Source organism: Leptodactylus fuscus, chromosome 4, assembly GCF_031893055.1.
Source record: "Leptodactylus fuscus isolate aLepFus1 chromosome 4, aLepFus1.hap2, whole genome shotgun sequence".
NCBI lineage: Eukaryota > Metazoa > Chordata > Amphibia > Anura > Leptodactylidae > Leptodactylus > Leptodactylus fuscus.
Genome location: NC_134268.1, coordinates 63620955 through 63633794, shown reverse-complemented (window position 1 = coordinate 63633794; position 12840 = coordinate 63620955). Strand labels below are relative to the sequence as shown.

The following is a 12840-nucleotide window of genomic DNA, read 5'->3' as shown; positions in this document are numbered from 1 at the left end:
TGCCAAAATTGCATCTGGCTCAAAGCTAGCGAACTAAGAGATGGTATAAACTTAGACTGTGTCACCAGAATCCAGCACCGCAAAAAGATAGGTTACGTTTTCCCCTTTTGACCTCCTTTGACAAGATATTGCTGGTACTGTGATATGCAAATGAGCTCTTTGAAGCAATGAGGGTGTTGCCATTGCGCCAAAGAGGTTAGCGGCAACACCCTCATTGCTCCAAAGAGCTCATTTGCCTAGTGCAAAAAATATGATATCTTGGCAATAGAGGCCTCTAACCTATGTATCTGTAGGGTTGGGTTGACATGCCGGGCTCTGGTGACAAATTCCATTTAACATCCAGCATTAGTCACTGTAATAAACCTGGCACATTTTCAGCCTGCCCATCTAAATTTTCGCTGTCTAATAGTAAATCTGGGCCAACATCTTAACCACATATGGCATGCAGCAAAGCGAAACCGGCCTAAGTTTCATCATCGTCATTATTATTATTATTATTATTGAGGTGTAATGTTATAGTGAAGTTTCCATTGACTCCAGACATAATGATCTCAGACATGCAGGATGTGGGATGCTACCAGTAAATAACTATGTGAAGAATGTCAGCTATGATGCACGCACAGATTTTTGTTGGGTTTTGTGTAGCACGCAATAGAAATGCCTAGTTTTCCACACTTTTCCTGGCACTTTCCTTCTGTGCAAGCAACTCTGACCCTATCCTCTAGTAACCACATTGGGATTGGTTTCTGCAATGCTTTCCAGTTTGTAGGTACTGTCTAGGTATGTATAGCTGTAATGCGGCCTGTTTGGTACAGAGCCGTAACCAGGCCAGGGTTCCTCTGCAGGGCTTACATTTCAATCATTCTATATGATTAGAACAGATAAAATGCATGTTCCATCAAATGTATAGCAATATTTTTCCTGAGAAGCTTAGCTTCTAAGGAGGATAATCTTAAGACACCGTTAATCAGGAATTTATGGCATCTGTGCACTGATAAAAAAGCTTCCATGCACTGGTCTCTATAGTATGTACATGGACTATTCCTATATAACAAGTATGACCTGAGCGTTACACGTATACTCACAGCTTCTGATTTGGGAGGCACTGGAGGTGGAGGTAAAGATAAATCCGCACATTTACTTGTCAGTAGAGATCCAGGAGATGAGAGTGACGATGTGCCGCACTTGGAATGCAATGAGCCTCGGAAAGGATCACATTTGTTCTTCTCGCTTTGTGAGCGGGTTAGGGGTTTTCCGCCATGTTTCCCACTTCCCAGTTCTAACCAGAGCTCCTCATAGGGAAGCTCTGGCTTGGCTGGTAAACTTACAGATTCCTCGCCGGTTTCAGGAAAAAGGTAGTCACTGCCACTGTCACCGGAGTCCTGGTACTGAGAAGACTCTTGAGGGAACACAGCCCAATCCCCACACAGGTCCCGACAACCATGTAGGTTCACTTCACTGTTTCCATGAAGGTTGTTTCCATACACACAGACTGAAAGCCTATGAAAGGACTGCGTCAGCTCATCACGGGCATAACTGAGGGAGTTTGGTATATGACTATGTCCGGAGCAATAGCTCTTTTTAGGGCTCTTGCATTCTTCATTCCAGTCTGCTTTTACATCCCTCACGGCACGGGAATATTCCTCTATATCAAACTGCTCTTGGCACATGTTGTACCAATGTTGTACTACAGACTCCTGCCACATTTCACCTTTTGCTATATTTTCAGGTAGGCTAAATGTAGGGACAGATAAGTGTAAAGGAAAATGCATGGGAATGATTTTACCAGCGCGCAGTACACAACAAACCACAACAGTCTTCGTTTGTATATTGACAAATTTGTAGCGATGTCCCTCACGTATAAAGTGAAGATCATATGGGTTACGGGGAGGTGGGCTAGGCACAGTCACATTCACGGGCAGTCGTGTCTTCTCTACAATGTTACGGATAGTGTGTTCCCCGTCTTGCATCTGAATCTCCAGGGGGCTGCGTGTGCTGAACCTTCCTTTACACTGAAATGGGAGGCTGATGCTTTCATTAGTTCTATGATTCATGCAGATCAAACACGGCATTTTGCCTTTCCCCAATTTGCTGATTGAGTTCAATTTTCCAATTTTCTTAAATATGGTATTCAGACGTGACTTCTCCTTGGATGTTTTTGCATAAAGAATCTCAGCCTGGCCCATTAAGGTGAGTTCATCTCCAGTACACAGTGTGATGTTATACACTTCTGTATCTTCATTGCACTCTCCTGAAGCAACCTGTAAGTACAGCAAATGATATCTGTTATTCAATTTGTATCATCCGCAGGGAATATCTGCTTTATAAACATCAGATAACACGTCTGTACAAAGCGATTGCTGAATACCTCGCATACAGACAAGAACATACTTGGTTTAATATTCCAATAGTCTGTCAAAAGATACTGGGTATGAAAATCCTCCCGGTTTTTGTTAATGGGGTTTTCTAGCCCCAAATGGATTTTAGGTCTTATTTCTCCAATCGGGCTATCCTGCTCATGTTCTGTCCATGGTAGCAGCTTCCAGAACCGCTGATGTGTGCGGTGTCATGGGAATAGGTCATCAACATGGAAAATCCATTTGGGGAGAAAAACTGCATTACATGGTCATTTAACTAACGTGAACGTATGTTAGTCTATCTGATCACCAGCACAAGCACAAGTGATTTTTGTGCTTTAAAAAATAATCAAATAAATAAATTGCACCACATTTCATCTAACAGGTATCTTCTTTCTAAATTGCGGCATTATACAGTAACTGCAAAGTGGTTGGGATTCATGCGAATCCCTTGCCCACCTTGCATTTAAAACCGCAGCGCGGACCCACCGCAGTTTTTCCCGCAGCACTTCAGCGCTGCATATTGTCCCATGGGGCCTTAGCCTAACTGCACTTCTTTATATTTTCTAATAGGCGTCAATCCACTGTGAGAGAGTGAAGGGTGTAGTCTGGGAGGACAAGTATATTCCAGCCAGGCACCTAAAGGGTGTATGGTGAGACCCACACCAGGGAGGTCAGCTGACTAATCAGGCCTGATAATAGTCTGAGTGTGAAGACTAGCAGTGTGGCACCACACTGACAGAGCTGACCTGTCCAGACCGGACCTCCAAAGCAGGCACTGTGCCACCTGTTGCTGTTACCAAGGTGGGAGACTGGTAGCCAGTCTCCTATATAGTCAGGGAAAGCTTTCCTTACGATTAAGTTAGTTTCTCAGCCGAGAAGGGTTTTGTTTTGTTTATTCTGTGCCTCTGCAACGGCAGTGTATGCGTTACATGTGAATAAAGCCTAAACTTGTGTCCAATCCAGTGTCTGTGTCCCTGTTTCCTGCACTGCTACAAGCATCTACCTGAGCGATTCCTCACACCACTTCTTGGGTGCATTTGGGATAACTTCTCTAGCCCCCACCATTTCCAAGTAGTCAGTGCAGTTAGTTTTGGTGTCTGATATGATAATCAGACTCTGCTGTCACATGGATGGTCCTATTATTTAGAGATCCAGACAGGGTCAAACCTCAGAATCAAACTCACGAGTCTGCGTGGGCAGAACCCATGGCATTCCCATCGAAAGCATTTATGGCATATCCCCAAGTAATGCTATAAAATAGCAGACAGAGTTGTGACCCTATGGAAGAATGGAGGTCTCCTCGCCTTCATCTGATGATGTAAATCCAAAATTGTACAACCAAAGGTAGAGTAATGGCCCCACTAGTGCAGGCTTCCCCTCACTATCTACAACAGCATAGGTGTCAATAGTGAGAGAGTTGCACAAGCATGTCCACCCCCAAGTTGATGCAATCGACTGCCGATTATTGGCAAAGAGGGGTCAGGAGACAAATGGTTTCCAGGGGATTTCTAGAAATAGGATCCACACCTATCGTGCATTTATGATAACTTGCCATAGCTCTCTAATATGGTATCTTTGTAGGAAGCTGTTTAATGAAAGTAAGCATCTGGGGTGCCTGTGTATGTAATTGCTTTAGTTGTCCTTTATATTAACATGCAACACATTTGCCATCAGCCACATTGGTAGAACATGTAGAAAATCACTGGTATTCCCTACAACTGTGGTTCATTGGCCTCACTGATATTACAATCCAGGGGCTCAACAGATCTTCTTGAGATCTCTTCCCATGTAATATTCATCGGGTGTCACTATTTTTCAGTACTTCTTTCGGCCATGATCTGGGATAAGAGCAGAAGTCACGTTGCCCCGGCTGGTCCCAGAAAATCTGTAATTATTGCTGCTATTATTATAAGAGCATGAAGACTGAGCTCAGCCCGGGATAAACAGCACAGGGAATATTTCATCTCAAGAACTATGGTTATTTAGTTTGGAGAAAAGACGGCTTAGGAATGACCCACTTATTATGTAGAAATACATGAAAGGTCAATACACAAGTCTATGGATTTTTTTTCATAGCCCTGTAACCAGGGGCATCTAGTCTGTTAGGGGAAGAAGGTTTCACCATCAGAACAGAATAAGAGCTGTGAGACTATGGAGGGCAAGTGAATGGAATAGTTGCAGGGTTCTCACACAGGACCCCTTCTTTGTAAAAGGGGAAGCCAAAAGACTGGTCCCCTTTTAAGGACCTGGCTTATACATTCATTACATAAAAATCCCATTACAGTACTCTGCCATACTTTTTACACCTGTATTTTTTGGCTGCTTCCTCTGTGACCACTATTGATGGGCACATTGATGTGTAATAATTCTGGGTGTCAGAAATAGTGAATCAGTGGTTAATGAAAACGAGGATGTAGAAATGTGCCTAAAAGAGGACCCTTCACCACCTTCACCAGATCAATTTCCTAGCATATGGTAATAGTTGCTGCTCCACTAATTCACATGCAGTTGGAATGTTTTCTCTAGCCTCCACCACTCATGAGTTATGAATATAGTTAGTTTTGGTGTATGATGTGCTATTTAAAAGGGAGTTTAAAAAAAAAAAAAAATCAGTTTCCAAAGCCGCTTTCCTTGTTGGTGCCTTCCCTCTGCTCTTCTTCTTGGTTGCATTACTTGCATTACTAGAGCTACGGCTCTAAACAAGATGGTGTACTGAGCATTTCATATGCGTTGGATGTTTGAAGCTGCAAATGATGCAGCCATGAAGAGGAGCAGGGGGAAGGCACCAACAAGGAAAGAGACATTAAAAACTGATGACCCGGCTGTGCGGCCTGCTCCTGCCTAACATCACCCTTCTGGCAGGAATAGAGCCTAAATAACATATCAGACACCAAAACTAATTGCGCCTGTTGCTCAGGAATGGTGGGAACTACAGAAAAAAACTCAACTCTGCCAGAATCAATGGAGCAGCACATATTAAATGATGTAAAGATCTGGACTTGTTGGTGGTAAATGGTCCCCACTTTCTGTCTTTATCCCTCTTCCCCTATAGATTGTAAGCCCTTGTGGGCGGGGCCCTCTACCCCACCATGCCAGTCGATTATTGTTAGTATCATATCTGTTTGTATATTTTGTGTACTGTATGTAAACCCCCAAATGTAAAGCACCATGGAATTAATATAATAATGTACAGCACCATGGGTGTAATGGTGCTATATAAATAAACAATAATAATAAAATAATAATAACTTATGCCTTCCTTTAGGTTATACTTACTGGTTATGTCACTATGGATAAAGCTCTAAAGAGAACCTGCCATCATTTCTGACATGGCTGCTTTAGTAAATAATGGTATTCCACATGAAATAACTATCCACCTACCCTTCTACTTCTGTTTTTGCTCTGTTATTCCTCATGAATATTTATTAAGAAAGTGACAACTGGGCGTTTCCATTCCCACTTACCAAAGCTGTCCCTAAACAGTCCGACACAGGCAGCACTTACTGGATAGAACCACAGAACATGAAAGGTATAAGAGAATATGCTCCAGAATTGTTATTTTCTGAAGAATATCAGGATATACCAAAACAGGAAAGTGAGATGATAGATACGCTTTACAATGTATTATCAGTGCACTTTTTCAGGGGTTTGAGCGATACTTGGTGTAAAGTAATAGTACGTCTTTGGGGAATCTACACATAAATTTAAGAACCTTTACATGCAACATACAGTTTAATAAAGACTTTAATGAAAGACCAATAACAAATAATGAATATACATGAGACATCAGTAAACTTTACTCATACGCATAGCTATAATTTAAATAAAGTAGTGGATAGAAGACATATTGTCCATATATATGGCACTTTAATGAACCGCTTCCTCTTAAATTCCGGTGTACTACGTTATTCAGTAATATAGTTACAGGGTTTTCCTAGAACTTACATTTTTACTGTACAATTGAATTACATAATAACGTAATTTTTGGATATGCCAATTTACCACTAAACAGGACATCAGGAATCTTTATATTCTCTAGGTCATGAGTTATTTGCATCGGACATACAGTGACTACACTGTGCGGGTCCTTACAGCCATTGTAAGCTTGTGTTTTACTGTTCATGTATCTGTGGGAGGTATATGAAGAATTCACAGAAGGAAGAGCATATCTGGAGGAACAGAATAGTCTTTATGACTGGCAAGTCCTTACTTACTTACAGCACAGCCACATTTTGGATTCCATGGGAAGTTATATTGCCTAATACCAAGAACACACAATATAAATCAGTCATTGTCCTGAATTGTCGTGAATTTACAGAAGCCTGTACACACTGACATATTACATGGGATCTTCTGGGCTAAAACTATTGAGGACCTGTACTCCATTAACTGTGAGATGGCCATGCCAGGTTACTGAAGATCAGTTCACATTTACATTTAATGGGTAAACTTTAGTGGTAGCATAGACGATGGAATAAGGGAGTTTGGCACTGAGAATTGGTGCATTATTGTATCTTGCTTTGATCTGGCTATTAAAGAAATCTGTCACCAGGAAACTCAATATTAAACTACAGGACATTACAGTGGAGCACCATCACACCTTTCCATAGTCTAACAGATGCACCATATACCTTGAAAAACCTCAAAGTGCAATGAGGTGTGTCACTGTCTCCATGGGCTCAGTATGCAAAGACTTGGAAATGCTGCATCTAATGGACTATCTACAGGTATGATGGTGCTTAGCATTATCCAAAAACTTTGCATCCCCATGGATAAGCTGATCCCAGCTGCCAGGGAAATCCCAAAATAGCTATATCCTGGAAAACCAAAATGACATAATGCAACTAAAACATTTTAATCTAATTTAACAAAAAGCAAGCATGTGACAGTAAGCAACCCCACAGGCAAATGTCACAGAACAAATAGTACAGCATCTGCAGTCAGTGCATGAAGAGTGAGTGAGAACAAGCAATACCGCCTGCTGGCCTGGCTACTACTACTGCAACTACTACTACTACTTCCTGACAGGAAACCATTCACAATTAATGTTATCTGAACACCTCCAATCATTTCCTAGCCAGCAGAGGAGGAAACAATCACTTTATTCTTTACACCACTGATCCAAAGCAAATCTAGGAGGATTCAATAGGAGAGATTCTCCAGATCGGAAAGTACCGCGGCATGTAGCAGCTACAGTAGTCTCTAAAGCTAAGGCCCCACGGGCCGTATCTGCAGCACTAAAGCGCTGCAGGAAGAACCGCTGCGTGAAGCATTGCAGTTCTTTCCGCAGCACTTTTAAGAGAAAGCTCACAGAGTTTTCCTCTGTGGACTTTCTCTTAACATTATATCTACAGGAAAGCCACCGGCGTTTCCATAGATATAATTGACAGTCTGCTATTTGTAAAGCCGCAACGGCTTTGCAAATCGCAGAGTGTCCGTGCTGCGATCTTTTCTGCAAAGTGGGGATGGGATTTGCCTGCACTGTACAATGATTTTTCCCCGCAGCGTCTCCACTGTGGGCAAATCGCGGCGTTTCCGGTCCGTGGGGTCCCGGCCTAAGACCGTCTCTACCTTACAGATAATTGGACATCTGATAAATTCACATCAGATTCCTGAAAGACATTCTGTATGAAGCCCGAGATGTACTTTATGGCTTGTATTATAACTATACTAGAATTTGCCCATGACTTCGTCTGCGGGTCGTTGGTGCGGACAATCCACCTGCGCCTACTTCTCTGTCATGGTACATGTCTGGATATGCGCGCATGCCCAACTCCCGGGTGGCCGACTTTACCCCCTCCCAAATTCCTCTCCTGTGTCACCCCTGGTGACGCTGGTCTCCACCCCCAAATTCCTGTTCCGTGGCCAACCATCCCGCGCGCCCCCATGCAGGCCCCCCTAAAGTGCTATCTCGCGGGCCCCGTCCCGCATGGCCCCGGCCCAACCAAAACCCCTCAAGCGTGCCCCCTCCTCCCGTGCGCACCCCCAAACCCCACCCCCACGCCTCCCCTGCCATAGGGCCCTGGGTGCCACTCTGTCTCCCCAAACCCCTCTTCCGCGACCCCCTCCCCTCCTACGCGTCCCCCTGGGCCTCCAAACTCCTCTGCCCCTGACACCGAACACTACAGTCCCCCAGGTTACTCACATAGCCGATTCACTTGGCCTGTCCCGCCGAGTGAGGCCGCTTCACTCCAGAGCTGTGGATATGCCCCATTGTTTCTGGAGCGCAGACTGTGCACACCTGATCGACTCGTCTTGCACAGCCAGGCCGCATGTCAGCGTCTCTCCGGAGCGGCCAGCAGCCGTCATTTTCTACGGCTCACATATCACCCATCGGCCACAGAATGCAGCAAACCTATCGGAGCCCGGCTGAAGGGCCTGGGATGACCTCATCTCAGGTCCTGCAATGTAGCCAGAGCATACATTTACTTTGAAGAATAAATCCACACCACAGTTTACAGTTTGCCCAAAATCTCACTAATTGTAGGGGTTTTACTTTCTTATCAGTCCATTTGCTAGCACCAAACCTTTAGATGTATGGTTCCTCCAAACTGGAAGTCCAAGCACCAGTAACAAAGAACACAATTGTTAGTCCAAGATAACATCAAGCCAAGATGTAGAGGGCATTGGAGATCTGAGTAGAACTGTTACGATGGCTATGCATCCGTCACCTACACTCATTCAGACGTCATCTATTTCTCCCCTCTTCACTATAAGTGTGTGTTCTGCTGAGTATAAGGGGAGAGGAAGATGTTTATTAAAGGACTGGGCATGTTGAAATCCAACATGCCTGATCCTGTTAACCCAACATATGCAGTTATGGGAAAATTGGGAGGCCTCCATACACTAGATCAAAAACTGGTCCTGCTGACCCTGCAGGTTTGACTGCATTTTAGTTCACACGCATCTCCATTTAGATGTTGTATACTGCATATACTACTATTGCTAATAACCTCCTACTATATGTACCATGAGCTGCACTAGCATTGTATAGCATAAAAACTGCATTACAATACTGTACCTTTGATAACTAATATAGTCAACTGTACATTCCAAAAAGTAAGGCTGGGTCACACCTTTAGAGACTCCGTTTCGATACTCTGTCCCATGGATCATCAAAAATCATCAGAAAATAAAAAATAGTGCTGCAAACACACATCTAATGGACCCCATTATAGTCAATGAGCTCCGCTGGTGACTGTTGTATCTGCCATTTAGTGGTTAAGGACCAGAACAACCGACATCCAGGCGCCGATGTGAACTTAGCGTAAAGGGGTCATTAAAGGGGTTGCCTGAACTTTAAAAAAAATATATATATATGGATCCACTCACTGCAAAGAAAGAAATATGTGCAGAAAACCTGCGGCATTTCAGCAAAAAATAGGGCATTCAGTGGATTGCAGTGAAATTGCGTAGCATGCCTGGAATCTACAGAAGACTTTAAATGCTGAAGGCCCTTTACTCACCAATCGCGAGCATGCAAGTGTTTTACACCTGTCGTGAATATAGCAATGCCTCAACTCCATTCACGTAACAGGAGTGCCAGAGATAGCCAAGAGCAGTACTAGCAGTACTCCCATTGAATGTGCATTCTGCATTTACTGCTACATTCACAACAGCTGTATGACTCCTTTAATATATCTTGTAACTTATTACCTGAAACCTCTGCTCTCTGTATGTTTAAGAGTCCAGTGGGCGGTCCTAATCGGTTTGACAGCTCTCTCTATAAGCATGCTCATACAAGGACCAACCACTGGACTCTAAGCTAATGTGTAACTATGTAAATTACTACTGTCATACACAGGAAACTGTATATTACCTATATACAATGTATACTGTAAATAAACCATCTCATCCTGTGGTCTATACCTCTAGCAGGGGCTGTCAGGACATGTGAGCTCAGAGGCCCGCGGGATTACAATGACAGTTGTGGTATTTGGGTCACAGATAAGCCGAGCCCTACAGTGTACAATTTCAGCATTTTTTATGTAGCACACAAGACGGTTTATAGTATCTCTCATGACTATGGACTATTCATCTAAAGAGAGTGTAGAGTTTCCTTATAACATATTTTCTGTATCTGTAGCAACTCACTTATTCTGCTGCCTGTTCATGTCTCAAGGAGGAATTAGTAAGGATTTTTTTAGTCTCTGATTACCTTATTGTGAATGAAAAAGTTTACCAAAATTCTTAGTTGTCACAGCAACCAGACTCCCTGACGTCAGATGCAAAACTGTCAGCATCCGACCTTTACTATTCAGTAAAGTCATTTGCATTGTATTGTATTGTATTGTATTGTATTGTATTGTATTGTGCTTAGTTATTCTTGCAGTCTGACCATTGTGTTTGTTCTGCTTACGTAACTGGATGGAGCACTACAGGAATCTCACGGGGTAAGTGCTTTATCATTGGCCACACACAGGTTAAACTTTGTTATTCTTGGTGGTTTAGACTTCTTGGTCTATACACAACTGAAATGAATCTCATGGTAGCGCCAGAGGAGCACAACTCTAATACCCTTATTCTGGTGGTAACCCAGGATAAGAAAAACATGGCTGCTTCCTACCGTAAAGAGTCCCACACCTGTACACAGGTTGTGTGTGGTACTGCAGGTTGTCTACTTTCACAATAGGAGCCAAGCTGCAATACCCAATGCAAGCCATGAACAAGTGTGGTGCTGTTTCATGTCACACAGACTCTGGCGGAGATGTAAACATAGCTTTAAATGTTTTATGTTATGTTCACCTTTGCAACCATGTGTCTGTTGTTCTGTTCCATCTGTTCTTTTAAAATGAAAATTCCAGATGAAAAAGTCGGATTTGCCGCACTTTTTCCATCCGGCGAGTGATCACTGTGACAAACAAGAGACTCCAAATGGATGTGAATCCAGCCTTACTGGGGTATTTTAGCATGTTAATTTGTTAAACTTTAATAGCTCTAACATTATCTTCTTAATCTGTGAAGAGATCACTAAGCAAAGTACTGGAAATCAAGTAATGAATACCCAAAAAATGTTATCGTGATCCTTGGGGTATGTTCACAATGCAGAATTTGGAGAGGAATTTGAGTTGGTCTTACATATTAATAACATAGTAGATAAGGTTGGATAAAGAACACCAATCAAGTCCATACTATAACCGAACCAAGATACCAGAAGAAGGAGAAAATAAAACAATTGCCCCATTAGATGAAGTATTCCTTCATAAATCCAGATTTGGAAATTGGACGAAGTCCTTAGATCATAATATCTCATAAATGTCTAGCTGCCATATCCCATGATATTATTATTCTCAAGAAAGGCATCCATATTCCTCTTGAAATTTTGTCATTTATAAGACATCAGCACATCTTGTGGCAGTCAGTTCCAGTGTCTCACTGCTTTTACCGTAAAGAAGTTCTGCCTATGACTATGGTAAAAACCTTTTTAAAACTACAACTCCCAACATGCATACTTGCTCTGCTGTTCTTGGTTTTCCTGTGGAAGTGAATGGAGCCTGTTGGGAGTTGTAGTTTGACAGCAGCTGGAGAACCAAAGGTTGTGGACCCCTGATCTAAACAGAGGCTGCCTCCTTGTTTTAGTTACAAGTCTTGGTTAGGGTTGAGCGATCAGGATCGGAAATGTTTGGATTCCGATCGGTGATCGAGTAAATTTCACGATCGCGATCAGAATTCTGATCCCGATCTTTTCGGGCGGGATCAAGATCGGAGGTTATTTCCCACAATGCTTGGCTACTGGCCAATCATTGCGGGAAAAGCTTAGCACCCAGAGGAATGAATAGAAGCGGCTGGCCGCTTAACCCCCTACGTGCCGGCTGCGTCCATTCATTCCTATGGATTTACCGCAGACTGCCACTCTTCTGCTTCGTCCCTGTTTTACCATGCACTCAGCTGAATATACGGCAAAACAGGGACGAAGCAGAAGAGTGGCTGGCTGCAGTAAATCACTGTGTGCTGCGCTGCTGTGAGGACGACAAGGCAAGTTCGCGAGTATATAGATACTATTGTACATTGACTTGTCTATCTACTAGACAAGTCAATGTACAGTAATATCTATCTACTCACAAACTTCGCTCAACTTACCTGCACAGAAGTGCTGCCGCTGCCCTCTTCTGATCCAGTCCTCTCTCCTTCACATGCCTTCAGAGCACACTGTGCCCCCCCGCCTCCCTAGACTAGTATTATAGAGATGCTGGGGGAAGGCGGGGCTTGTGGCTTAGGAGAGTGTGGGCGAGTACTGGGAGGGGAGACGTAGTGATGCACTCACGTCTCCCTGCCCACACTCTCCTAAGCCACAACAAGCAAGCCCCGCCTACTCCCATCATCTCTAACACTAGCCTAGGGAGGTGGCGGCGCTCTGAAGGCCTGTGAAGGAGAAACCAGGACTGGACCAAGAAGAACTGGGAGCAGCAGCGGATCTGTGCAGGTAAGTGGACACCAGGGGGATTTTTTTTTAATCACTACACAGTGTGGAGTCCAAAAA

At 43.4% G+C, this 12840-nt stretch overlaps 1 protein-coding gene across 1 annotated transcript in view; it reads right to left on the bottom strand.

The window, feature by feature from the left end:
- Nucleotides 1–12840, bottom strand: part of GAREM1 (GRB2 associated regulator of MAPK1 subtype 1) — a 99663-nt gene that overhangs the window by 15331 nt on the left and 71492 nt on the right. The window contains exon 4 of the mRNA XM_075270516.1: nt 1086–2261. Coding sequence (XP_075126617.1) covers nt 1086–2261 — 1176 coding nt within the window. The remainder of the gene's footprint in view (nt 1–1085; nt 2262–12840) is intronic.